This window comes from Opisthocomus hoazin, chromosome 33 (assembly GCF_030867145.1).
Source record: "Opisthocomus hoazin isolate bOpiHoa1 chromosome 33, bOpiHoa1.hap1, whole genome shotgun sequence".
NCBI classification, from domain to species: Eukaryota; Metazoa; Chordata; class Aves; order Opisthocomiformes; family Opisthocomidae; genus Opisthocomus; species Opisthocomus hoazin.
In genome coordinates, this window is record NC_134446.1 from 3,726,737 (window position 1) to 3,754,591 (window position 27,855).

General features: G+C 56.9%; 2 protein-coding genes across 7 annotated transcripts in view; one reads left to right on the forward strand and one right to left on the reverse strand.

Annotated features, from left to right (window-relative positions):
• Positions 1-27,855, reverse strand: part of LOC104327274 (uncharacterized) — a 124,989-nt gene that overhangs the window by 46,392 nt on the left and 50,742 nt on the right. The gene's annotated exons all lie outside the window — the stretch shown is intronic.
• Positions 627-27,550, forward strand: LOC104327273 (scavenger receptor cysteine-rich domain-containing protein DMBT1). Of its 6 annotated transcripts, XM_075445874.1 has the most exons (22): positions 627-807; positions 1,926-2,255; positions 3,804-4,151; positions 4,969-5,298; positions 5,960-6,289; positions 10,722-10,742; positions 12,981-13,289; positions 13,406-13,735; positions 14,407-14,736; positions 15,135-15,458; positions 15,987-16,316; positions 17,049-17,378; positions 18,513-18,851; positions 19,474-19,797; positions 20,667-20,996; positions 22,234-22,560; positions 22,760-23,089; positions 23,855-24,184; positions 25,129-25,458; positions 25,713-26,036; positions 26,777-26,893; positions 27,034-27,550. In XM_075445874.1, the coding sequence occupies exons 1-22, from the start codon at positions 714-716 to the stop codon at positions 27,165-27,167; spliced, it is 6,291 nt and encodes a 2,096-aa protein (XP_075301989.1). In that variant the 5' UTR covers positions 627-713; the 3' UTR covers positions 27,168-27,550. The 6 variants fall into 6 exon arrangements, with proteins under 6 accessions (XP_075301989.1, XP_075301988.1, XP_075301987.1 ...); XM_075445869.1 differs by lacking the exons at positions 627-807; positions 1,926-2,255; positions 3,804-4,151; ... (1 more) ...; positions 5,960-6,289; positions 10,722-10,742 and adding an exon at positions 11,137-11,351 and having other exon boundaries at positions 12,957-13,289; positions 22,237-22,560; XM_075445871.1 differs by lacking the exons at positions 627-807; positions 1,926-2,255; positions 3,804-4,151; ... (1 more) ...; positions 5,960-6,289; positions 10,722-10,742 and adding an exon at positions 11,139-11,351 and having other exon boundaries at positions 12,957-13,289.

Here is a 27,855-nt window from a genome sequence, read left to right on the forward strand (position 1 = left end):
ACCCTGGGGGACACAACTTGTTACCAGCCTCCAACTAGACAAACCTGAGTGTGTTTGCAGCTTAATCTCAGCAGCTACAGCATGGTGTCTGGACCACCCTCCCCTCTTCCTTTGTATGATGTGGTAATGCCAGAACACAGGCTGTGCATTTTATACACATAATATCTTCAGCAATGTGACTTTTGGACAGACTTCAGTCAGAGCAAGCTATTCAATGTACACGACCCCTCGAAATTCCTTGTTTCAGCAAGGGATAGGAGGCTTCTTGCTCTCTGCAAGCACCCTGCGGGTATCTCTGTAGGGGAGGGGGTTCACCCTTGGATACCTGAAAGATGAAGCTTGGCTTTTCGCAAAGGTGCAAAGCTCCGTAGGTGGGCATTGCAAACCCTCCTGCTGCCAGATCCACAGCCCGGAGCTGTCTAGGGACCAGGAGCTGGGGATGAAATGGGGCAGACGCAGCTGGGAACGGGGGGAGCCTCCTAGCAGATATGACTCGTGTGCTGGGGGGCCACTTAACCACTCAAAACCAGAGGGCAGAATCCCAGGGACAGCAGGGAGGAGTGGACACTGCAGGAGGAGGGATGAGCACTGGGCAAACACAGGGCACGTCACTGCAGAGGAGGGGACAAACCTGCTCTCGCCACCCACGACAGCCAGCTCAGCTTGCAGCTCGCACTGGGACAGTCACCTGTCCTAAGGCATATGCAACGGGCATGGGGGTTTCAGGACGTTGCCTCCTGTCCCTGCACAGCAACCTGGCTGGCTTCGCTGGAGCAGGGCTCCTCATCTACCTGGCGTGCCTCTGCGGTGAGTGGCTCTTACGTGGGGAAGGAGCATCCTAGGAGAAAGAAGGGGCCGGAGATCTGCAGGAACGGAGGGGACTGGGCTTGCAGATGGATGGGGCAAAGGCTCCTTTGACCCACCAGCCTTTAAAAGGAAGAGAAATTTGTGGATGGGGAAGGAGATCTCTTTAACTGGGTAATTATCCTGGCCTCTGTGCTGCTGCCCTTGCACAGACGGTTGGGAAATACTTGGAGCCTTACCAACCAGTGACAGTCGATTCGAAGAGAGAGCCGGTAACAACCCACAAGACCAGAAATTCTGTATTTGTGTTGGCCACCTCTTCAGGGCCGGCCAGTTCGTTTGCAAAGGGCACAAAGTCCTCTTCCCCCCCCCTGCCAGTGCAAACAGGAGCATTTATTCTGCTCTGCGCCCTGCAGACATGAAGGCTTTCCCGGAGGTGACCAACTGTGCTGCCAGTGGGATGCCAAGGTGCTGTTGTTATTTTTTCCTGCCTCTGCCTGCCTCCTTTTGCATCCCCTTCTCGAGGAGATGCTCAGCCTTTACCCAGACCCTAACCCAGGCATCCCACCGCGGCTTGGCCGCTCCAGCGCTTACTGCCACAGTGATTAAACACCTCATCTTTAGCTTTCTTGCCCGTTTCAGCCCGTGTAATGCCTTCCTCTAAGATGCAGCTCTACTTGGCTAGGGGCCATGGGCCAATTTGCTGTGCAGGCTCCCTATCACCTCATGCAAATCGCTAATTAAAGCACCAGCTTGCACACAGACAGACCCCCCTTTACGTCAGACAGCTGGCAGCTACTCCCTACTTACAGTTTCCCCGAGTTTTCAATCCAGCTGGCAGTGCTTTCCCTTTAATTGATTGCAAATACTAAGCAAAAAAAATATCTAAAGCCCCTTTAAAGATAATTATCTTCCAAAAAGGGGGTTTGCTGAGCATTTTTTTTCCTGGACTTGGATTTTTTTTGGGGGGGGGTGGTTAGTCTTTGAGCCAAAGGAGAAGCACATCCATGGTTCACATAAGCCACTGCCGTTTGCAGAGGCTCCATGAAGCTTGTGCAAGCGACGCAGCCTTTCCTGGTGCTGCTCTTCTGCACTGGACCCTCTCTGTATCCCTGTTGCAGACCTGGTTGCTTGCCAGTGGGTTCCCATCCGCCTGTCAGACGGCCTGCACCGCTGCACCGGCAGGGTCGAGGTCTTCTATCAGAACCAGTGGGGAACGGTGTGCGACGACAACTGGGACCTGGAGGATGCTGGCGTGGTGTGTCGGCAGCTGGGCTGCGGCACGGCGGTGTTAGCCCCTGGAGCCGGGCATTTCAGTGCAGGGTCCGGTCCCATCTGGCTGGACGACGTCAACTGCACGGGGACGGAGGTCGCCCTGTCTCACTGCACGGCGAAGGGCTGGGGGAAGAACAACTGCCATCACGGTGAAGATGCCGGCGTGGTGTGCTCAGGTAATGCCCTGCAGAAATTACGGGGTGAGGGGACACGATGACAAAGCAATTCCCTCGCAAGGAATGTTGTCCCCGCCAATTTTCCCAGAGCTCCCTGTGGCACAGAGCACCCATGGCTCCAGCAAGGGATGGTTCTGTGGTTTGTCCCATACAAGGGACTGCAGGCTAGGGAGAAATTACAGAATCACAGAATCACAGAATGGTAGGGGTTGGAAGGGACCTCTGTGGGTCATCTAGTCCAACCCTCCTGCTGAAGCAGGGTCACCTACAGCAGGCTGTAGAGGACCTTGTCCAGGCGGGTCTTGAATATCTCCAGAGAAGGAGACTCCACAACCTCCCTGGGCAGCCTGTTCCAGGGCTCCGTCACCCTCAGAGGGAAGAAGTTCTTCCTCATGTTCAGACGGAACTTCCTCTGCTTCAGTTTGTGCCCATTGCCCCTTGTCCTGTCACTGGGCACCACTGAAAAGAGCTTGGCCCCATCCTCCTGACACCCACCCTTCAGATATTTATAAGCATTTATTAGGTCCCCTCTCAGCCTTCTCCTCTTCAGGCTGAACAAGCCCAGCTCCCTCAGCCTCTCCTCGTAGGAGAGATGCTCCAGTCCCCTCATCATCCTTGTAGCCCTCCGCTGGACTCTCTCCAGTAGCTCTTCATCTTTCTTGAACTGAGGAGCCCAGAACTGGACAGAGTACTCCAGATGAGGCCTCACCAGGGCAGTGTAGAGGGGAAGGAGAACCTCCCTCGTCCTGCTGGCCACCAATTTGGGAAGCAGGCTTGGAAATGCTACCTGCGCTAACTCCAGCTTCCTGAGATGCTGAACCACCTGTGGGGAAGGCGTAGGGACCCCTTGCACATCACATACCTCTGTGGTGAGCCGGACCCCACATGCCTTGCTTTGGCTGCATGTTTTAGGGACACAGGCATGGCTAGAGACTGGTTGTGTTTTGCAGGCAGGCACCGTAAGACACAGCCTTAGGCAGGGGAGAGAGGGGCCAGGAGGAGACACCCAGATTCCTCCTCCCCATCACCAACATGAGGGACAGAATGGTTTCCATGCACTTGCCTCTGGCGAGCCACAGATCTGGCCCCTGATCAGCTAGAGAACACTGTTTTATGGCCACAAACTGTGGGGCTCCAAAAGCTTGGAGCTCCAAAAGCTTGGAGCTTTGGTGGCTGATCGAGCTGCAGGTGCTCATGGCAATTGGTAGATGCTGGAGACACCTCTGCCAGAATTGTCCCAACGGACATTGGCACACGGGTGTGCTGACCCCCCTCGGTTGTCACCTGCAAAGGGGATGTGGTGTCCCATGAACACCAGGAAAAAAAGCTTCTCTCCTCCTCCTGTCCCAGCATCCTCAGGATCTCCAGCCACAGCTGGAAAGACCATGGGTTGCTGGGACTATGTCATGTCACCCCCATCCAAGTCCTGAGGTGGCTGCATGTTGGTAGTGACTGGGCACAGCCAGCAACCTTGGTGGAGTGCAGAATGGTCCTGCAGAAATGAGAGGCAAGGGGGCTTTCATGGTCCACCTCTCGTGCCCTCCGTAGACTCATCCAGTCACCCTATGGCCAGCCACACCAGTCCTGCAGAGCTTCGCCTGGTGAATGGCCCAAACCGCTGCTCTGGAAGAGTAGAGGTGATGCACGACCACCAGTGGGGAACCGTGTGCGACGATGACTGGAGCTTCCCCGATGCCAGTGTGGTGTGCCGGCAGCTGGGCTGTGGGACAGCGGTCTCAGCCTACAGCGCAGCTCACTTTGGCCAGGGATCAGGCCCCATTTGGCTGGACAACGTTCAGTGCAGTGGGACTGAAGCTGCTCTCTCCGAATGCCTGGCCAGACCTTGGGGTGTCAACAACTGCGACCATGCAGAGGACGCCAGCGTCGTGTGCACAGGTAACATCGTGCTTGCGGACCACAACCAGAAGTTCAGTGGAGGATGCTCTGTTTTGGGAATTTGTAGCAGTTCCACAGTTGCAGCCAAGGGCTGGGCAGCAGACACCTCGCTGGGTCACCTTGCCGCCTTTGTCTCATCTCCTACAACATGCCATGCTGGCACTCTTTAGCACACAGGTCCATGAAAGGAGGAGCAAGAGGGATAATAGGAAGGGAACGATGCCCTTTGGGCAACATGCAAAAAGTGCACTCGCATGGGCACCAAGGAGAGAGGGGAAGCACCGGACTGGGTGCTAGATGCTCCTAGCAAAGTCCCAACCCACCACACTATGGGGACCAGTAGCCCACAGGCTGTACAAAGACAGGGTCGGGGGGGCTGAACCCTTTTTGAAGCAGGGGCCGTGGCAACAGGGGTCTGCAGAAAGTCTCTCCCTTCAGGGGCTGCTGGGGCCATGTGAAGGGTTCATGAACGGCCGCCCAGGAGGAATGAAATAAACATTGCAGCCATTTATGGTTTGCTTGTGCTCACGTTCAACATGCACAGGCTCTGAGGTTGCACAGCTGGCTTTGCCCACACCTGAGATGCTTAGCCCCAGTCTTGAGATATTCCTCAACAGCTCTGTGTGGGCACAGGAACCAGCCCCAATCTTGAGATATTCCTCAACAGCTCTGTGTGGGCACAGGAACCTCCCTGTGCAAAACACAGGGGAGCATCCTTCAGCGTGGGTGTCACCATGGTGGCAAGAAGAGGCACCTTGGGGGACCTCAGACGTCAGACCTGGTCTGATGGTCCCCTCGTGTCTTCTGTCATGATCAGGCACAGCCACCAACACACCAGCTCGTCTGCGCCTGGAGAACGGCCCTGGCCGCTGCGCGGGGCGCGTGGAGGTGCTCCACCACCATCAGTGGGGGACGGTGTGCGACAACAGCTGGAGCATGGCCGAAGCGGCGGTGGTCTGCCGGCAGCTGGGCTGCGGGACGGCCGTCTCAGCCCCGGGCTCGGCTCACTTCGGGCAAGGGTCCGGTCGCATCTGGCTGGATAACGTGAACTGCACGGGGACAGAAGACGCCCTCTCCGAATGCCAGGCCAGGCCATGGGGATCCAACAGCTGTGACCACCGGGCAGATGCTGGCGTGGTTTGCTCAGGTGATCCACGTTAATCAGGATTAGTACCATGTGGGTTGGGGTGCAGGATCAGCTCAATCACATCCCAGGTACCCAGAGATGGGCGCCTTCACCCCACCCTGGTTTTAAAAAAATAATATTAAATTGAGAGAAGGGTATGAATGCCACAGTGGGTGATGCTCTTCCCTGGGTCAGCGCAGGCTGAGATGCCAGTGTGCTGTTAGGATGATTTTGTGTAGGAAGACCAAGCCCTTCTCCTACTTCCCCCCTTTCCAATAGCTCTAGCTACACAAATTCATCAGGCAGTGCTCCTACCAGCTCCCATAGTCACTACTGACCCCAGGACCCTCCCATAGTCACTGTTGACCCCAGGACCCTTTGTCAGGCTCCAAGTCCCAAGCTCTGGAGCTAAAACCTCCAAATCAAATCCCAAGCTCCAAGCCCCAAGCTCTGGAGCTACAACCTCCAAAGCAAATCCCAAGCTCCAAGCCCCAAGCTCTGGAGCTACAACCTCCAAAGCAAATCCCAAGCCAGCCCTGATGGTGTAGCACATTTCCCAGGCAGCCAGAGGCTGCACGCACCAAAGGATGCTCTGATTTTCCCACAGCTTAGCATGTTGCAAAGTCCAGCTGGAGCCGTGGATGACGGTCAGGCGTGAACATGGTCCTTGCTCCCTTCACAGACGCGGACACTTCGGGGCAGCGCCTGCTGCGGCTGGTGAACGGCTCAAGCAGCTGCCTAGGGAGAGTCGAGGTCCTTCACGACCAGAAGTGGGGGACCGTGTGTGACGACACCTGGGACCTCAACGACGCTGCTGTCGTGTGCAGGCAGCTGGGCTGTGGGATAGCGCTGACAGCACCGAGCTCGGCTCATTTCGGACCAGGGTTGGATCCCATCTGGCTGGACGGTGTTCACTGCACGGGGACCGAGTCCTCCCTCACTGAGTGTGAGCTGAGCAACTGGGGAGAGCACAACTGCGGCCACAGCGAGGATGCTGGTGTGGTGTGCTCAGGTAGCACCAGGCTGCAGGGACTGGGGCGGGTGAGCCAGGGTGGTTGGTGTCCATCCAAGGGCGGCCTTGATGGATGCTGGAGCTGCTGTTCTACACCAGGGCTGTGCTAGGCTTTCTTCCTTTCTGCTCATTCTTTCCCATCCCCAGCATCAGAGCAGAAATCAGCTTTCACCCAGCCACTTGGCTTGGAGTTGAGCAAAAATGCCACCCTGCCTTGGATAGGAATTGTGCACGTAACTAATATTGATTTAATCTAGACTGTGTCCCTCCAGCTCATCAATGACAGCATCCTGTAATGGGCAAAGCCTTGTTTAAAAATAAAATAATCCAGATGCACCTTTCCTAGACACAGCAGCCCACTGCCACCGGGGAGGTGGGTGTGGGTCTCCAGTGAGCCCCATCTCACGGGTACCGGCCCTGTAGTGACGTTGCTTATTAAGGCATCTTGTACAAGGGGATGGAGTAAGGCAATCCGTGCCTTGTAGCTGGTTGTGGGTGCTGGTATCTTGCCTTCAGCAACACACCAGAAAAAAATGCCTGGGAACAAGTCAGAAGCTCTCATCACTGTATGGGGTCAGAGGGCCCAACTCATCGCCTTGCGCTCTTCCTTGCAGGCACAAACCCCTTGCAGCTGCGGTTGAAAGATGGTCCTGGTCCCTGTGCAGGGAGGGTGGAGGTGCTCTACAACGCAACCTGGTACGGGGTGTGCAGCAGCGGCTGGAGCTTGCTGGAAGCAGGGGTGGTCTGCAGGCAGCTGGGCTGTGGGCCAGCCCAGTCAGCACCCATCGGAGCCCATCTCAGCCATGGGAACGGCCGTGCCTTGCTGGAGGGGCTGAGCTGCCGGGGAACCGAGAATCTGCTCCTGGAGTGCCAGCAGAGAGAGATGGGTCCAGGGCCGTGCAGTCAGGGCTCAGCAGCCAGCGTGGTGTGCACAGAGAAGGAAGGTGAGTGCCAGGATCCCCCATCATCTGCTTTGTCTGCCTTGGGGCCAACCTGGTGCAGACATATGGTTGGGTAAAGGTTCCTATCTCCATCCCAGTCTTGGCCTCCTCCCAGGCAGGCAGCAGCGTTGTCATAAACCTTTTTGCCAGGATAGTTTAGGTGGGAAGGACAGAGGCACCTGAAGGCAGCGGCTGTAAGGCAGTGGAGTGGGACCAACTCAGTGAAGGCATCTCGGCGGACACGGGGATCTGAGCATCCCTGGTGGACACTCTCTGTTTGCATTAGCCCAATGGGGGGTGTCCATGAACCCATCTTCCCGAAGCAGAGGGTGAGCTGTCACTCCTGCTGATGAGGATCAGCCCCAGCACCCAGGAGGACAGTGAGGGAGTATGTTGCAAGTCCCCAAAAACATGCAGCAGAAGAGAAGGGTGAGAGGGGCAGAGAGGGTCAGGCCATCCAACCAACCCCCTCTGAGCTTCACTCTTCCCACAGACCACGTACAGTCCTGCTCGGTGCTGGCAGGCCTGCTTGGCACGGCGGCAATGCTCTGCGGGACCCTGTTGGTCCTGTACCTGTGCACGAGGTATGGAAGACGGGCTGGACACTTCCCGGGTAAGAGCAGGACCACAGCACGTGGTGCAACTGGACTGCTTGTGGAGCTGGCTGCACCCCTGGCTGGCATGGATGCATGCCAACTTGGGGCTGGGGATTGCACCTTCCCTACATCACCCTGCTCCTTCATTTTGCAGACAAGCCACTTATAAAGAAGACAGAGGATGATGGGACGTCATCCGAGGCTTAGGCGGCCACGCTCCTGGTGTCGAAGGCAAGGCTCCCTCAGGACCCCAGAAGACCCCGTTGTGTGGAGCCAGACAAGCGGAGCAGCCGCTGCAATGGTCAGCAGAGAGGACCCCCTCTGGCAGAGCAGAGACCCCTTCCCTGTGTGCCCCATAGCCCCACCTCACTGCACTGAGCCTCTGTGGGTCCCAGTTCCTCCATGCAGCATCACAAAGTCCCTCAGTGTCCAAGCAAGATCTTCTCAGAATAAGCCCTGTCTTGGTCCTCCGGATAGGCTCCAGCATCCTAACCCAATCTGCACAGAATTCTCTTATTCGCAGCCCTATAACTGCTATAATCCCCATTCCCAGCCCTATAGCCCCCTATCATCCCAATAACGCCCTGCAGAGTCATCTGCCGTGGCACCCAATGCCACCACCCTCACCGCATTCCCAAGGGGTTTATACATTTTCCCCATGGAAGTGAGGATTACTTCCTGATCCAGGGGCAAGCAAGCAGGGCGCTCTCCTGTGCTCTACACAACCACCTTTGCAAAATGAGGGGTGCACTTAAAAGCCCATCCACAACGGGGTGAGAAGTCCCTCACCTATTGTATTTATTGTATCCACTTTTGAATACCAGTAAAAACCTTAAAACCCAAATGAACGAGAATGCAGCATTATACAGACTGAGGGATACGGAGGGACTCGGCGAGGTGGAAGTGGTGGAAGAAGAGGCCTCTGGGTTATCGAGGCATTGTAGATGATCGGGTTGGATACAGCAGACTCAAGGTTGCTAACGCTGGGTGAGATATTGTCCTGGCTACCAACAAGGAAGGGTCACGTTCCTAATGGAGCAACCCATGGAGTCAGGTCTGAGCCCCAAACCGTCCACTGCTTCGGTGAAGCCAGGAGTGGCCATGGTCAGAGGAATGACCCAGTGCCATGTGGAAGGAATGAAGGGACCAAAGCTTGACCAGGTTGGGTGTGCCTTGTGAACCGAGCTAATCTCCACACAAGGGCATGGAAGAAGAGAGTCAAGGCAAGAGGCAACAGGAAGAAGACGTGCATGATGAAAGAGTCAGGGCATGTATTTCAACGCCCTTCAAGTCCAGCCTCCCACCTCTCCTTCCTTCCCAGAGAGCGGCTGGCAGCTGTGACCACTTTGCATCTTGCTACTTCTCCTAAGCCATACAGCCTCCCTGGCTGGGTATCTCTTGTCAACGCACAGCCATAAGGTCATCTTCTGCTCTTCCATGGACATCCATCACTCCTGGGACTTCAGGGTTTCTCATCCTCCTGCTAGCACTCAAGTCTTCTCATTTTCCTGCTGGCTGCCCTAGCAGACCTGGTCCTCCAGCCTTGCCTGCCCCAAAGTTTACATCAAAGGCCCAGGGCTCCTTCTAGCTCTGGGTAGAGTGTCCTCAGAATAGGGGAAAACATGAGCGTGGACCCAGTTTTATGCAATAAAGTACATACACCTTTTGGAGAAGGTCTTTGTGATAAGGCTGGGATGAGCTGGAGCTCTTTATGGCTCCAACATGCAGGACCAGCACCTGCTAGATCCCAGCTCAGGCCATGGGTTACTTTGCAGGGACTGCGGTTTCCCAAGACGGGTTTTTTTCAGACTTCCCAGACAGACACAACACTCAAGTTCAAAAGGAGCAGAAGGGACGTAGGACATGGCTCACTTCCAGAGCGGCTGTTTGTCCAAACTATGAAAACAGCCCCAGCAGCAACACCCTTGCCCAGAGCTGCATTGGTCACGTCGGGCTACGACAGTTCACGGCACTTCTGTGCCGGTCAGTGTCAGGAATCTCTTTGCTGCTGGTCTGTTTGTTTGCAAAGAAGAGGAACAAAGTCCTTGGCTCACTGAGCCTTGGTACAAATGAAGATACTCACCTTTCCCCACTGCTCTACCTTTTATGAGATGAGTTTTGACTCATTTCTAGCCTAATTTTCACCTGCTCATTCTTGCACCTTTGTTTACTACACCTTTTTTTCCTTTTGCTCTTCAGCCCTAGCTCTGCAAGCCTCTGGGGCCTGGGTTTCACCTGTTTGATCTTCCTATAGGCAGCAATCTACTCTCCACACTACTACATCTCAGGTTTTGCCAGGGTGAACAGGTTAAACTCAGCCTGAGACCTTCCTGGCCACGCTGTCCATTACATGCTCCAGTTTTGCTTCTTATTTTCGCACAGACACGGGCAGAACCTTCCGCCCTGTTTCTGGCAGGGGTCACACCCTTGCCCAATGCAAGCCCCATCTTCAATGCACCACCAGCACAACACCCAACTTTGTCTGAACCCTCCCACTCACAGCGATGAGTGATGTTGATTTGATGACCCTTTTTTTGCCAGCGGCATGTTGCTCTGGTTACGAGCCCTCTCCTTGCACAACTTCAGCATGCCACCACAAAGGCATAGGAGGAGAGCAAAATCTCCCATCCTTCCTCTTGGCATCTCTTGGCAGTGATTTGCAAGGGCCATGCCTGGAGTATTATCTGCATAACAGCAGTCGGGAAGCAAACTGCTAATCCAAAAGGGACCCTTGGGGTCTTGCAAGTGCAGCCACAGCAGGGTAACAAAAATCACAGTTTCCCCTTGTTTTCCAAACCCAACGAAGCCATTCAAAGCATCATGAGCTGGGTGTGAGACATTTTCTCATCACGGATAGTGTCCAGGCTCGCCCAATGGCAAATGGCTACAGTGCAGGCACTGGCTCCAGCATCCACAGTTAAGCCATCTCCAGCCTTCAGTAACCTATTTTCTTGCAGCAGGTGGTCCCTCACCCCCACAAAACCCAACCAGACACTTTGTAATGAAGCTGTGTTTCCCCAGTTCTGTGCCTAAAGGCTTGATTTAGCTTGTCAAAAGTGAATATCTTGTACCAGAATGCGTCGTGGCAGCCGAGGTGCCTGCAGGGGCTGGCACGTACGAGACAGGACCTGAGTGTCGAGAGGGTTTTGTTTGCTCCATGTTTTCGTGGAACAGCTTGCTGTTTCGCAAGCCGATGACAAGACTGGCGGCTGCAAGGGGCAGCAGGTCACCTCCTGGCAGAGCTTCACAGGAGGTGAACCTCCCAGAGGGGAGCAGGGCGGAGGAAGAGGAGGGATCACTGCAGAAATCCCAGTTTGCCCTCCCAGTTGGCCAGTGGGACACCGGGCTCAGCTGGTATCTCTCACAAGGACAGTCCACTCCAGCCTCCAGCGTGTGGCCAGGCTGTGAACATGGGGATACCAGGCAGTCTCCATCCCTCATCCAGCTGTCCCAGGGACAGAAACCAACCCACTCACCGTGGGGCCAAGAGCGTGGGGACCCTCCTCCTGATGGCGTGCCTTTGGGGTGAGTGGCATTCGCCTCACTGACCGCAGGGAGCCCATCAGCCACATCTGCTCCTCCAGCCTGCTCAGCTAGCACTTTGTGGAGCACAGCAGAGGCTGGCCAGCGGTCCTGAGTTTCACTCGGGGGTCTGGGGCAGGGGGGGGAATGGCTTGTGATGGCTTTGGAGGCGGGTGAAAGTTTTTTTTATGTGAAGCTGGGAGCTCATCTATCTCTGCTACGCTCCAAAAGCCATGCATTGCAGGTCTACCTTTGCACACGTGGTTTCACCCCATAATCAAAGGCTTGTGCCCCATAATTAAAGGCTTTTAAATCCTGCTCCTGGAAATTTCAGTATGGTGCTTGCCGCTTCAACAGTCAGTATCTCCTGGCTGGCTGCAGACATCTGGGCTGGGACTTGTCCATGGTCAATGCACACGCAGCTGGGCAGTGCTTGCAAGAAACATGCCAAGGAATATACCAGCTCTGCTAAGTCTCAGCTGCAGAGCTGATTTACTGTTTATCACAGGGTAGCCTCACTGGTCCCAGTAAAAATAAGGAAGCAGAGCAAAAAGCGCATGGGGAAAGTAGGGAAAGGACAAGACAGAAGAGCCAGCCATCTTCAGGACTGTGCTTTTAGCCCGGGGACAGCTTGCAAACTGGAGACCAAGTGCCCTCAATGCATCCGGTTCAGCCTCCTCGTAGAAGTGAATTCTGAGGGGCGGCTTCGCAAAAGCGCTTTCTTGCAAAGAAAGACACTTTATGGCAAAGATGCTTTCCCGCTCCCCGCTGCGCAGCCCGAATAAAAGAGCTGAGCTACGCATGCCTGCACCCAGTCTGCCACAGCTGTCCAGATGCTGCTCGTGTTTGAATGACTAGGGGATTGGATTTTTAACCCGTTTCATCCGCTTTCTGGTCCCGCTGACTTCCCAAGTGCTACGTCTGGCCGCTTGCTTGCTGGTAGTCAGACCACACACAGATCAGTACCTCGGCACTTCGGAAATCGTTATCCACGGTCAAAAAGCTTATTTACACAACGCAATCATATCCCTCCTGAACTTTTTTTTTCTGCTGACCCCGTTGAGCTTTCCGTGTGACTAATGTCCAGTTACGGCTCCTTTCTGCGTGGTCTCCCTTCAGTTAGTGCTCTTGCAAAAGCGTGCCTCTGGCACCAGGGGCAATCTCACCCCATGGGTCTTGCAAGCTGCCAAGACTCTAAGTTCAAGCACTTTTCCACTCGTTCTTGCAAGCTTGCCACACAGCTGGACCCCAAGGCATTACCCGCTCTTGATGGTGAAGCTACATCTTTGCTGCTGGCCGCTTGTACAAAAACATGCATAAGCTCAAATATCCATTTTTTCTGCCTATTGCATGAGCAAGAAAAGGGCTCCTAGGGTGTGGGATCCACACTGAAGTTAAGTTCAGGCATTTAGATGCAGAGATGGAGCTCAGTTACCTACAAACAGATGCCCAGGGCCATCTGAGAAGGCCAAAGCAGGTGTGGGATGGTCAACACCACCTCGTAAACCCTTTTTGGGGGGCAGGAGACATTTCAAACGTGTGAGTAGCTGAGCCCCGTGCACCCCCAGGATTTCACCTCTCCTCCTCTTTCCCCTCCCGGCTTTGCAGGCACAGCCGCTGAGAGCCCAGGAGGGTTCCTTCGTCTGGCAGGAGGCCCTGGCCGCTGCGCCGGGCGGGTAGAGGTGTTCCACAATGGGACGTGGGGGACAGTGTGTGACGATGGCTGGGGCTCCCCCGAGGGCCGGGTTGTGTGCCGGCAGCTGGAGTGTGGTACGTTGCTGTCGGTGGCACCGGGAACTCGCTACGGAGAAGGGACAGGTCAGATCTGGTTGGATGAGGTCAACTGCACCGGGGAGGAAAGGGACCTCTCCGAATGCCGAGCCAGGCCGTGGGGAGAACACAACTGTCACCATGTGGAGGACGCCAGCGTTGAGTGCTCAGGTAGCTTGGGATGGCGGCAATCCAGCTGTGCATCCCCTCCACCCCTGGATCCCTCCCTGCTGTACCAGCGGTGATGCACAACCGTTCTCCAGCTGTTCCCTTTGGGGTACTTGCAGACTCCAGCATCACAGCCCTGGGCACCCTCCAGCTGGTCAACGGCCCCAACCGCTGCGCCGGGAGGGTGGAGGTGCTCCACAACCACATGTGGGGGACGATCTGCGACGACGGCTGGGACCTGACGGATGCGGCGGTGGTGTGCCGGCAACTTGGCTGTGGCACGGCGCTGTCAGCCACCAGAGGAGCTCGCTTTGGTAGGGGCCACGATCCCATCTGGTTGGACGAGGTGAACTGCACCGGCACTGAGGACACCCTTTCTGACTGCCGGGCCAGTGCGTGGGGGGTCAACAACTGCTTCCACGGGGAGGATGCTGGAGTGATATGTTCAGGTAACGCTCACCTCAAGGTGCAAGAAGGGTCAACATCAGACTTTCGGGGTTTCCTAAGGGGTCGTGGGACAGCTCCTGCATCCCCTCCAAGGGTGCTCACCCGCGGCACCCCCTTTGCAGCACTAGGGAGAACCTGCAGCACGCAGGTGGGCAAGTCACCCTGCAAATCCTTCACCCACCTCCTGCTGCTGTGAATCCAGTGCTAAGCTGCAGGAACAGCCAATTATGCACGAGTTACCAGGGACCTACCCCAAAATCTGGTTTGCCCTGGGGGCAACTAGGTTGTACCATGCAAAGCTTTCCGCAGCCATAACTCACCCTCCCAAGTTCCTGCCCATCCAACCAGGCCAGGTCTGTCTTGCCCACGACCCATGCTTCAGGGCTTTTCATGGAGTGTGTAGATCAGCTTTTTTATCTGAGCTTCACAGCAGGGAGCAAGAAAGTGCCTTTCCAATAAGGTGCCTTTGCAGTGAAGTACCCTTGCAACAAGGTGACTTTGCAGTAAAGCCTCTTTGCAAAGCCACTCCTCAAAATTCACTTTTAAGAGGATGCTGAGCATTGCAGGCACTTGGTCTTCACTTTGGGCACTTACCATGCATGGAGGATGCTCAGCCTGGAGCAGAAGCAGCGATGGCTTTCCCTGTGAACTTACTCTTGCGTGCCATTGGCAGCTTCGGAGATGTCGGTGACTACCGAGGTCCGCCTGGCCAACGGTTCAACGCGTTGCAACGGCAGGGTGGAGGTCACCCACAATGGCACCTGGGCAGCCCTGTGTGATGAGGGCTGGGGTCTGGCTGAAGCTCGAGTGGCGTGCAGGCAGCTGGGCTGTGGGACAGCGCTGTCAGCACCCGGCGGATCGCATTTTGGGCAAGGACCTGGGAAAATGTGGCCTGACAGCATGAGCTGCGTGGGCACGGAGACTGCCCTCTCTGCATGCAAGGCGAAGCCCCGGGACAACAGCACTTGTCACCATGGGAGAGAAGCTGGCGTGGTGTGCGCAGGTAACCCCCTCAGGAGAGACACAGCACAAGAAGTACGGGGGTCTAGGTCCATCACCTTGATTTTCCACCTCCACAAGCAGCCCTGGACAATGTGCCCCCCTTCGTGGGTGTTTCCATCACGGGGTGTCATGAGGTGTCTTGAGGGAGCTGGAGAAATTTTGGTTGTCCTTCTGGAGGGGTCAGTGCCAATTCCAGTGGGTGGGATGCTGCCACGGTGCAGCTTGCAGCCTCTTGCCCCTTAGCCAGCAGGCACGGTGATCAGCCAGCACCTTTTCATGGAGGTTAGCTGAGCCTGCAGCACTTGGTGCAGCACTCAGCGACCTGAGAAGGTGGCAGGGCAGTTTTCCTTACCCAGGAGTCGCAGCCTGCCAGCTCTTCCCCATATTTCCCTCTTTTAGGTAACTCGGAGGGCGACCAGGTCCGGCTGGTGAACTATGGCAGCCGCTGTGCTGGCAGGGTTGAGGTCTTCCATAACAAGCAGTGGGGGACCGTGTGCGATGACAACTGGGACTTGCTGGACGCCGAGGTCGTCTGCCGGCAGCTGGACTGCGGGCGAGCGCTGTCAGCTCCGGGGGGGGGTCAGTTCGGGCACGGGGAAGGCATCATCTGGATGGACGAGGCGAACTGTACAGGGATGGAGACCACGCTGTCTGCCTGCCGGGCCCGGCCGTGGGGCAACAATAATTGCTACCACGGGGAAGATGCTGGTGTGGTTTGCTCAGGTGACCAATGCTTCTTTGGCGTTGCTCCACGCAACATGGATGGGGAGGATAGCATGTCTCTGGGGGTCAGCATCAGCAGCCAGTGGGGTTGTCCCGGACCCTCCCTGCACCTGATGTTCCCATCAGAGGGTTGCTATTCCCATCCCATGGTGTTTATTTAAGGCAGCGGGAGCCATTCCTACAGGGATCCTCCCTATTTCCCTCCCCTCTGGGAACCCTTCCGCTCCAACAACAGGATCAAATTGCGGGGAAGCACATCGAAAGCAACCTGCCTGGCAAGCAATTCTTGCAGGGAGTGGGGCTGGGGCCGAGGAAGGTGCAGGACCAGCGTGGACCAACCTCTGCAGGGAGATGCTCTGGTGCAGGGTGTTCCTGGGAGGAGTTTTGGGTTTCACCCCTCCTGTTCTCCCCTCCTCTGTGCCTTCTGGCAGCTTGAAGAGGGCCTGGGAGCTTAACTGCAATAGGATAAGCATGGAGGGAAACTGGTGACTGTCTGAAGGCATTAATAACTCTCTCGGGTGTTTGCAGACGCGATCATCCCCGAGCCAGCTCACCTCCGGCTGGCAAACGGCTCGCACCGCTGCGCTGGCAGAGTCGAGGTGCTTCACCAGGAGGAGTGGGGAGCCGTCTGTGACCGCGGCTGGGATAAGCAGGACGCTGAGGTCGTGTGCCGGCAGCTGGGCTGCGGGATGGCGCTCCCGGCATTGGATGGGACGGACTTCGGCACCGGGCCACAGCGTGTCTGGCTGGACAACGTGAACTGCCAGGGGACGGAGCTGACCCTTACGAAATGCCAGGCGAGCCCATGGGGAGAGAGCAGCTGCAGCCACGGAAAGCATGCCAGCGTGGTGTGCTCAGGTGGGTTTCACGCCGGCATCAGCAGTGAGTGAGGACACACTGGTAATCTCCCCCATCCCAGCTGGGAGCAAGGAGCCAGCTTTACAGAATCACAGAATCACAGAATAGTAGGGGTTGGAAGGGACCTCTGTGGGTCATCTAGTCCAACCCTCCTGCCGAAGCAGGGTCACCTACAGCAGGCTGCACAGGACCTTGTCCAGGCGGGTCTTGAATATCTCCAGAGAAGGAGACTCCACAACCTCCCTGGGCAGCCTGTGCCAGTGCTCCGTCACCCTCAGAGGGAAGAAGTTCTTCCTCATGTTCAGATGGAACTTCCTGTGCCTCAGTTTGTACCCATTGCCCCTTGTCCTGTCGCTGGGCACCACTGAAAAGAGCTTGGCCCCATCCTCCTGACACCCACCCTTCAGATATTTGTAGGCATTTATAAGGTCCCCTCGCAGCCTTCTCTTCTTCAGGCTGAACAAGCCCAGTTCCCTTAACCTCTCCTCGTAGGGGAGATGCTCCAGTCCCCTCACCATCCTCGTGGACCTCCGCTGGACTCTCTCCAGTACTTGCCGCTGGGTCAAGTACCCCCCAAGCCCTTCGAGAAGTGTCTCCATGGGGTGGAGATGAGATGCTGTGGGTTCAGAGGCAACATGACCATGCAGCACGGGCTAAGAGTCAAAAAGCAGGGTCCTTCCTGTTCCCACAGAGGGGGCTGGATGCTCTGAGCATCTCCCTGCCTGTTTGCAGGCTCAGCTGTTTCCAGCTTCACCCCAGTCCGGCTGGTGGATGGCCCAGGTCGCTGCGCTGGGAGGGTCGAGTTGTTTCACAGTGAGAAATGGGGGACGGTGTGCGACGACAGCTGGGACTTCGCGGATGCCAAAGTGGTGTGCCGGCAGCTGGACTGCGGGACGGCGGTGTCAGCTCCGCGGCGGGCTCACTTCGGGCAAGGACAGGGACCCATCTGGCTGGACGACGTGCGCTGCACGGGGACGGAGGCTGCCCTCTCTGAATGCAGGGCCAAGAGCTGGGGCATCCAGGGATGCGACCACAGAGAAGACGCTGGTGTGGTGTGCTCAGGTAACCGCCACGTGTCACGGCACTGGGAGCACTGTGGCAAACCGTGCCGTGGTCCTCCTGCACTGGGGTTTGACTCTCCTTTCCCCTACGAATGCAAGGGCTTGCAACCCAGGAACAGTTTGCAGCCAGCCTGGAGACCCTTTGCTTTGAAATCAGCCCGTCGTGGTCCATCCTGGTGGAAGAAGGCAGCTGTACACAGACATTAAAGTCCAAGAAAGACAAACTCCTTGCCCATTTGCACTGCTATCACTAAAAATACGGTCTCTGGCATGCCTTTGGCTGATGTTATTTATCACAAATCCTGGCAGTTAGCACGGGCCAGAGACCATTCCCATCAGGCAAACTGCAACACAGCCACCTACTTCTTCACGGCAGGGCAAACCGAAGTATGAATGGGTCTTCTCCCATTACAGCTGGCCTCCTGGTCAGGGAGAAGTCTCCAACAGCTTTAGTTGACCCACGGTAGATGTACCCTGCGATGCTCAGAGCTGCATGAGCCTGTGAGAGTCTATCATCTCCCATCACTCTCTCTCCTCTCCAGCTCTGATTTTCTGTCAGAAGAGCCCCGCAGCCCATTTTAGTGACTGTTAAGAAGCTGGGGCCACGGGGTTGCAACCAGGTTGCTTACTATCAGGATGCACTTTGCATAATGTCTGGGTGTCACTGACTGAAACAGCCAGCATCGAATTCAGTCGCTTCAGCACGGGAATGTAGCATCTCACCCTACTTATGAGATCCTACAGGAAAACCTGTGCCCTCCAGGAGCAGCAGTTGGAGGGTAGGTGAGGTATCCCGGGAGTCCCAAAGGACACAAGGACGCCTTCTTCTTGGCGACTGGACCCTGCCCTATGTGTCTGCTTCAGGACGGCAAGCTATATAAGGTTCATTGACTACAATATGGTCAAGCCCACGCTAATCAAGCCTTGGGCACCAGCTGGGCCAGTTCACATCACACCTCAAATGTCTGCCCTCTCTGTCATCGCAAGAGCATCCTTGACCCACCATGTGTTGCCACAAGAGCAACCTTAACCCCCACGGCTGCTCAGGCTCTGGTATAAACCCGTTGATGGCAGCCGGACGTTTCACGGGACAGAAGTTTGTTTCTTAACATGTGTACGCTCTCTGGTGTTGTAGGATCGGGCATTTCCGACCTCGTAAGCCTCCGCTTGGTCAACGGCTCAGACCCATGCTCCGGGAGAGTCGAAGTGTTTCATGATCAGCGCTGGGGGGGCATCTGCACCGACGGCTGGGACTTGGCTGAAGCCCAGGTGGTGTGTCGGCAGGTGGGCTGCGGGACGGCACAGTCGGCCGCAGGGTCTACCCAGTTTGGAACAGGAGATGGCCTGATCTGGGTGGATGCCATGGAGTGCGCCGGGACGGAGGGGGCCCTCTTTGAATGCAAGGTCAAGTTCTGGGGCACCGAGAGCTGCAAGTCGAGGGGCCACGCAGGCGTCGTGTGCTCTGCGGCCACAGGTCAGTGGCGGTGAGTCGGGGATCAGTCCTCCCTTGGGGGAGGCCATGCAGTCTGACCAAATTTGCCCATCCAACTCCTCCTTGTCCTGGCCCAACCACCCCTTGTTCCTGTGGTCCCACCAGGGAGCACAAGGTGTTTTCCGTTTCAAGGTCTACCAGTCCTTGGCTTCCCTCAGGCAAAGTGCTTGGAAATCCCAAGCCTCTAAGATGTTCCATGAGTCCTGGCACACCAGGGTTTCAGCTGCCCCTGTGGGGTTTTTTTGATCTGTGCTACTGCACAACCTCTAGTCCTCGGGAAGTCCCTTCTCTTCACCAAGATACTCCTTGCTCAGGTGCACGATGCACATGGTGCCTCCTTGCCTCCTTGTCCCCATGAGGATACTCACATCACAGGAGCTCGTCAGTAACTTGGCCAGGTTCTCAATCTACTGGGCACGGTCCTAGCAGGCTTGTCCCAAAAAGTGCTCATGCATGCACGCCCAGGGTACAGCAGCAGCAGAAATGCTACATGCTGGTGGAGACCTTGCAAGACCCCTTGCAAGGAGAGGTCCACCATGTTGCCAGTCACTGGACAGGCAGGCATTTCTGGTCAGGATTTATTGTCCTCTGTTTCTGTTTTTAGACTCAGGGAGCTCAGAAGCCCTGCGGCTGGTGAACGGCCCGCACCGCTGTGCCGGGAGGGTGGAGGTCTTTCACAACCAGCAGTGGGGGACCATCTGCGATGACGGCTGGGATCTGAAAGACGCGGCCGTGGTGTGTCGGCAGCTGGGCTGCGGGACGGCCATGTCAGCCCCAGGTTTATCTGGGTTTGGGCAAGGATCTGGCCCCATCTGGCTAGATGGGGTGCGTTGTCGTGGGACGGAAGCCACCCTTGCTGAATGCGTGGTCAAGCCTTGGGGACACCATGCATGTAACCACGTGGAAGACGCCAGCGTTGTGTGCTCAGGTAATCTTCACCACATGTTTTCACTGTAAGATGGACCAAACCCCGTACTTCTGCATGCTGGGAACGGTTTGCGAACAAGCTGGCCAACAGATTTCCCAGACTGGTAGAAACCTTGTTAAAATTACACTGTTCAGAGACATGGAAAAATACGATACGCTGGGAAAAAGCAGCATGTATTAAGACGTGCGTGACTATCTGGTACCACTGGAGGTGTCCAAGATGTTCGCACAGATGTGACTGCGCCCTGCCCCAGATCAAGAGCAGGGAGAGCAACTTGTGCTGCAGATAGATGCAGAAAGATGCCCTGGAACCAGTTGCTCTCATGCAATACAGCACTTTTGAGCTAGCTGCTACCAGTCTAGCCTTGGCCTTAGAAGATCAACCTCCATGGAGAGATCAATGTGGCAGTCAGAAACAGTTAGGACAGGGACAACCAGAAAAAGATCCTTTGCCATTTCCTCTAGGACAAAAAGTGGGTAGAGTCAGGTGAACCTAGGTGATTCACCTTCCAGGCAAGGGGGAAGGAAAGCATGGAGAAACATTGGGAGGGACCTCGTGCATCCCTTCTTCCCAGTACAGTGCCCCTCACGTGGAGACACGAGCGCTTTCTCCCGTTCTGACCCCTGAACCAGGGTGCAACCACCCTCAGGCTGCAACCGGTGGAAGGGATCTTCTGCAGCTCTGTCCACCCTGCAAAAACCCCTGTGCTCACTTTGCTGCAAGTCCCTGATAAAGTGCAAGGGACACAGAAGCTCACTGCAGCAACAACATCCAGAACCGCTGCGAGGACGTCCTGCCTTCTCCAACCCAGCAGGTGTTAAGACGCAAAAGCATATCCCTAATAATGCTCGTTTTTGGGTATTTTTCAGGCTCGGGGATTGCCAGCATCCCCAGGCTTCGCCTCGCGGGTGGTCTGAGTGAGTGCGCTGGGAGGGTCGAGGTGTTTTATAACAACGAGTGGGGGACGGTCTGCGACGACAGCTGGGACATGAGCAACGCGGCGGTGGTCTGCCGGCAGCTGGGCTGCGGGGCGGCCGTCTCGGCCCCCGGCTCGTCTCGGTTTGGGTGGGGAGCCGGCCCCATCTGGCTGGACGACGTGAGCTGCACAGGGAGGGAAACCAACCTCTCCGAGTGCCAAGCCAAGGCATGGGGCATCCACAACTGCCACCACGGAGAGGACGCCGGTGTGGTGTGCGCAGGTGAGAGCTGGGATGGGGCTGGCCGGAGGCAGAGCTCCTGCCGGTACCCAGGGGCAGGCAGCTGGCTCCCTTCCGAGGAGATTCAGCGTGCAGGGCTGGTGGAGGAGCCTCTTGCAGCTCTCACCCATGTGTGTCTCCTGCATCTTCACCTCAAGGCAAAGTGCAAGGTCCTGCACATGGGTCGAGACAATCCCCACTATCGATACGGGCTGGGGATGAAGGGGTTGTGAGCAGCCCTGAGGAGAAGGGCTTGGGGGTGCTGGCTGGGTGACAAATCAGACATGAGCTGGCAATGTGCACTCGCAGCCCACAAAGTCAACCGTACCCTGGGCTGCACCCTCAGCAGAGTGGCCAGCAGGGCGAGGGAGGGGGTTCTGCCCCTCTGCTCCACTCTGGTCAGACCCCGCCAGGAGTCCTGCGTCCAGCTCTGCAGCCCTCAGCACAGGACAGACATGGACCTGTTGGAGCGGGTCCAGAGGAGGCCACAAAGATGATCCGAGGGCTGGAGCACCTCTCCCATGAGGAAAGGCTGAGAGAGCTGGGGTTGTTCATCCTGGAGAAGAGAAGGCTCCAGGGAGACCGTATTGCAGCCTTTCAGTACTTAAAGGGGGCTTGTAAGAAAGACAGAGAGAGACTTTTTACCAAGGCCTGTAGTGACAGGACAAGGGGCAAGGGTTTTAAACTGAAAGAGTGTAAATTTACATTGGACAAAAAGAAGAAATTCTTTACTCTGAGGGTGGTGAGACACTGGAACAGGTTGCCCAGAGAAGTTGTGGATGCCCCATCACTGGAAGCATTCAAGGCCAAGTTGAATGTGGCTTTGAGCAACCTGTTCTCGTGAAAGATGACCCTGATCATTGTAGGGGAGTTGGACTAGGTGGTCTTTAAAGGTCCCTTCCAACCCAAACTGTTCTATGAGTCTATACTGGGAGTATTCCCAGTCTGGCTGGATAGGACTTTGAGCAGCCTGATCTAGTGGAAGATGTTGCTGCCCACAGAAGCGGAGCTGGACTAGATGGTATTTAAAGGTCCTTTCCAACCTGAACCCTGCAGCCAGGCATCACGCCCAGGGTTTTGTCCCCCCATTAAAACGGCAGCGCCTGACCATGTCAATGCCTTTTGTACTCAATGTCCGGCTCCTCCCTGGAGGCCCGTGGGATGCTGCAGGCAGGGGGTGGTCCAGGGATGTGGAGGTGCCCTGCAACCACGTGTCCACCTATTCTCCTCTCCATAAAAGCAGGCAACTCCAGCTCGAGCGACCTGCGGCTGGTGGATGGGCCACACCGTTGTGCCGGGAGGGTGGAGGTGTTCCACACTGGGCACTGGGGAACGGTCTGCGACGATGGCTGGGACGTGAACGACGCTGCTGTGGTGTGCAGGCAGCTGGGCTGCGGCACGGCCATGGCAGCCCACAGCCGGGCTCGCTTCGGGCAGGGGACGGGGCACATCTGGCTGGATGATGTGGGCTGCATCGGGAGTGAGGACGCCCTTTCCCAGTGCCGAGCCCGTCCCTGGGGACAGAGTAACTGCAACCATGGAGAAGACGCCGGCGTGGTGTGCTCAGGTATGTCCCAGTCCTGCAACACGGGGTGTCCCGGGGTGGCAAAGTGGGTCCATCCTGCATCTCGCTGCCTCCGGGGTGATGCTGCAGCAGGATGGTCAAGCCCTTCCAGGGCTGGGGGTCCTTTCACCCCAGTCCTGGGCATTGCCACTGGCACCGTGTGTGTCCCCAACTCACTGTGACGTTTCAACACTGCTTCCAGACGCCGGCGCAAACAACACATCGATTGTCCGGCTCGTGGATGGCCCACATCGCTGTGCCGGGAGGGTGGAGGTCTTTCACAACCAACAATGGGGAACAGTCTGCGATGACGGCTGGGACCTGAACGATGCAGTGGTGGTCTGCCGGCAGCTGGGCTGCGGGGCGGCCATCGCGGCCCCAGCACAGGCTTCGTTCGGGCGAGGGCTGGATCCCATCTGGCTGGACAAGGTTGCCTGCCTTGGCGTGGAGAACACCCTCGTGGACTGTCGAGCCAGGCCCTGGGGAATCAACAGCTGCACCCACGAAGAGGATGCCGGCGTGGTCTGCTCAGGTGATGCTCATTCCTGCAGGGTCCTAAAAGCACAGATTGGAGCTGCCTCTCCCCCCTGCAAAAAAAGCCTTCTCCTCTCCAACCCGGCCCGAGGAGCACTGGCTGCAGGAAGGAGATTTCAAAGGCACGCAGGCTTGTCCCCTTGGCAGATGGTCCTGGCCCTCGTCCCACAGCCCAACAGCCCGTGGAGCTACCCCGATCCAACTGCCCTTGACACAGCTGAGCAAGGAAGGGGAGAAAAAGGATGTTGACATCCTTTGGGATGTGGGCTGCACCAAGACTCTGCTGGGTCCCAGCAAGGCTCCGAGAAAGGGGATTTATTTCATAGAATCATGGAATGCTTTGAGTTGGAAGGGACCTTTAGAGGTCACCTAGCCCAACCCCCTTGCAGTGAACAGGGACATCTTTAACTAGACCAGGTTGCTCAGAGCCCCATTCATCCTGGCTTTGAATGTTTCCAGGGATGGGACCTCCATTTCCAGGGATGGGGCCTCCATTTCCAGGGACGAGCCCTCCAATTTCTCCCCTTCCCCATTAGGGACTGAGTCAGAAGGCCAAATGTAGGTGCCTGGTGGTGCTTACGGAGCCCCAAGGGCCATGCCTGCCTGCACGTCTCCGCAGGCAGGGCTCAGGCCAGGATCTGTCCTCCCGTCCTACCGTGGCTGGGCATCTCCCCTAGGTTTGCACTCCAGCCATTGCCACCAGAAAGCCCCCCCTCTTGTCCTCTTGTCCTCAACGCTGCATCGTCTGCTTCTCTGCCCGCAGACCTGGCCAGGGCAGAGGTGGCAGAGGTCCGCCTGGCAGAAGGACCGAATCGCTGCAGTGGGAGGGTGGAGGTGCTCCACAACGGGCAGTGGGGAACGGTCTGCGACGACGGCTGGGACCTGAACGACGCTGCTGTGGTGTGCAGGCAGCTGGGCTGCGGCAGGGCCATGGCAGCCCACAACCGGGCTCGCTTCGGGCAGGGGATGGGGCACATCTGGCTGGATGACTTGAGCTGCATCGGGAGTGAGGACAACATTGCCCAGTGCCGAGCCCGTCCCTGGGGACAGAGTAACTGCAACCATGGAGAAGACGCTGGCGTGGTGTGCTCAGGTACATGCCATCCTGTGACACAGGACATCTGGTGGGGGTGGACACATCTGTCTGCCTCTGGGTTGATGCTAGCCCTGGAAAGGCATGGGTTTTGGGGAGGGGGGTGCTGGCGAAGGGGCGTAGCCTCCTTTTGGCCAGGCTTGTCCCCAACCCAGCAACAGGTTCCCACCCCATTCATAACCAACATCTCATTGAAACGTTCATCCCCCGCCTCGTGGCACTAAGTTGCCATGAAGAGGATCAGAGGGCTGGAGCACCTCTCCTACGAGGACAGGCTGAGGGAGTTGGGGCTGTTCAGCCTGGAACAGAGAAGGCTCTGGGGTGACCTTAGAGCAGCTGCCAGTACCTGAAGGGGCCTACAGGAAGAATGGAGAGGGACTTTTCACAAGGGTGTGGAGTGACAGGACAAGGGGGAATGCCTCTAAACTAAAAGAGGGCAGATTTAGATTAGATATTAGGAAGAAATTCTTCCCCATGAGGGTGGTGGAACACTGGCCCAGGTTGCCCAGAGAAGCTGTGGCTGCCCCCTCCCTGGAAGTGTTCCAGGCCAGCTGGATGGAGCTCTGAGCAACCTGGTCTGGTGGAAGATGTCCCTGCTTGTAGCAGGGGGGTTGGAACCAGATGATCTTTAAGGTCCCTTCCAACCTAAGTGAGCCAAGTCTTGAGGGGACCACGCGACCCCAAATTCCCAGCCTGGTCTCTATCATCTGGTCCACACACTTGCATGGAGAAGACACCACCATTTTAGGGTATGAAGGTGCAACTGAAGCCGATCCCTATGGCCAGGCTCCCCTGAAAGGTTTCGGGGGGGTTGCATCCCTTACTGGGGAGGGACACTGTAAGGACACTGTATTTGCCCTCTTGCTTCTGGTTTGGGGATTATTTTTTGGCGAGGTGGTGATGGGTGCCCTGTTCATCTTTCCTAACCTGGTTTCTCCTGGCAGATGCCAATGTCACAGAGGAGACGCAGGTCCGTTTGGTTGACGGCCCGAACCGCTGCGCCGGGAGAGTGGAGGTGCTTCACCAGCAGCGGTGGGGGACCATCTGTGATGATGGCTGGGATTTGAGGGATGCCAAGGTGGTCTGCCGGCAGCTGGGCTGTGGGACAGCCGTGGCGGCCCCTGGACATTCTCACTTCGGGCAAGGCTTGGATCCCACATGGCTGGATGACGTGGAGTGCACTGGCATGGAGACCACCATCTCCCAGTGCAGCCTTAGTGGCTGGGAAGTCCATAACTGCAACCATGAGGAAGACGCGGGAGTCGTGTGCTCAGGTGGTCCCTGGGGGGAACGCTCCAATGTCCCAAAAAAAGGGTTTTATCCAGGACTGGGAGGTGGGCACCGCTGGTGGGACATCAGTGATGGGAATGACCTTGCAAGGGAGCTGGGGAGGGGGCAAGGGTGCAGGAGGTGCAGGTGGCACATGGCATGCACGCCCATCCTTGCACACGTGGGCGCCTTCCATGCCCCTCTCCGTCTGCTCGCGGGGTCGGAGGGGCCGTCTCACCCCCTTTGCTCTCCCTCACAGGCACAAACCCCTTGCAGCTACGGGTGCAGGACGGCTCCAGTCCCTGCGCAGGGATGGTTGAGGTGCTCTACAACGCTACCTGGTACGGGGTTTGCAGCAGCGGCTGGAGCTTGCTGGAAGCCGAGGTGGTCTGCAGGCAGCTGGGCTGCGGGCCAGCCCTGTCCGTTGGAGCCCACCTCAGCCATGGGAACGGCCGTGCCTTGCTGGAGGGGCTGAGCTGCCGGGGGGCCGAGTCGTTGCTCCTGGAGTGCCAGCAGAGAGAGATGGGTCCGGGGCCGTGCAGGCAGGGCTCGGCAGCCAGCGTGGTGTGCACAAAACCCAAGGGTGAGCACCGGAATCCTCCATGGTGTCCGCACCAGGTGGGGGGAAAATGTCCCAAGGCAAGAAGAAAGGGGAAAAGGTGTTGCACGCTCATCTCAGCAAGCTCTTGAGGGCCTTTCCTGGGGGATGCTCCTCATTTCTCATCACCCTTGGGAGCATCAGAGAGGCTTTCCCCACTCAGTCTCCTTCTCTGGAGATACTCAAGACCTGCCTGGACAAGGTCCTGTGCAGCCTGCTGTAGCTGATCCTGCTTCGGCAGGGGGGTTGGACTAGATGACCCATAGAGGTCCCTTCTAACCCCGAACATTCTGTGATTTCTTGGAGCCCAAATTTCCTTATCCCCCTCCCCCCTTAAGCCTTCCGGGCTCCCTCCAAGACCAGTCCCCATTTCTCAGATAGGCTGCAAAGCTGAGACGACTTTTGAAGGATGGAGGAGGGTCAGAAATAAGCCTATATGTGAGATGTAGCACCCCAAATCTGAAGTGGAACAACAGACCAGAGAGCTGACGGAGGTTGTAAGAGCAGCAGGAATGTGGAAGGTTGCTCTGATCCCCTCCCCCCCATCCCAGCATCCACCCAGGGAAATGGGTCTTCACACGAAGCCAAATTAAGGAAAGCCCATCTCCACCACCAGCTGAGCTGCTGGGGGAGGTCAGGTCGCGTTCGGTGTTAGGTTGTCTTGCACATTGTTACTGGTTTTGGCTGGAAATGGGATCCCGAGTCTGTTCTCCCCCCAACCCCAGGCGCTTCACCATCCTGCTCAGCGCTGATAGTGCTGCTGGCCCTGGCGATGCTGCTGAGCGGGGTCCTGCTGTGGCTCAGCCTCAAGAGGAGATGCATTGCAGCAGCCCAGGCTGGAGGTGACAATCCCATCCCTACACGTACCCCTCCCCCCCTCCAACTCATGGTCCCCGCTCTGGCAACCCCCAAAACCCAGAGGGATGCGGAGACGGGGATCAGCTCAGCCCGGTGACAGCCCGGTGTCCTCTCCATCTCACAGCCCGCCGGGACCAGAGCGCTTCAGCAACATCCTCCCAGCCCGTGGGGGCCATCTACCTCCCCACCAAGGCAGAAGCCCCCGAGGACAACGACACCGAGATGACGCAGCTCATGAAGGAAGACGCTGCCCCATGATGCCAGCCCACCCCAACCTCGTTCCCCGGGGATCGCACCGGGCTCCCCCTGCCCCACCGTCTCCCTAATCCACTCTTCCTGAAGACTGCAAAGCAGCAGCTGACGGGCAGCACATTTCAAAACCAGCTGGTACCAATGACTTAGATCAGAAGCCCCAAAATGGTCAGTCAAGAGGGGTCTCCCAGTCTGGTGACATTTATTTAACCCATCTTGGCACCGTCCGGGCAGCCCCTGCAGCTCAGGAGGAACCGATGAACCTCGTGGCCAGTGAGAGCAGAGAAGCAGAAGGAGGGGTGCAAATTAATTAAAAGGGGATCCCCAACCCTCCAGGCGTGATGGGTGTAAGTACTAGTTGGGACAACACGAACTGCTTTTGTCTCCTCTGCCATGGCTTCCCCCAGACCTTGGATGGAGGCAAGACCCTCCATTTCTTGACCAGCAAGACCCTCCATTTCTTGACCATCCCAGGCACCAGAGCTGCAAAGTGCTTTTCTCCACAACCCCAAATATTCAACCGTCCTCCCCGGATACGTTTTGGGGCAGCCACAGAGCCCCACCTCCCTTGCCCCACGCCCCCAACCTGCGACCATCCCTTGGGGAGCCAACCGTGAGGAACCTCCCTGCCAAGGTTCATAGGGGCACAAGATGGGCTCTTGCCTGGTAGCTCATGGTTCTCCGCTGGCTCCCC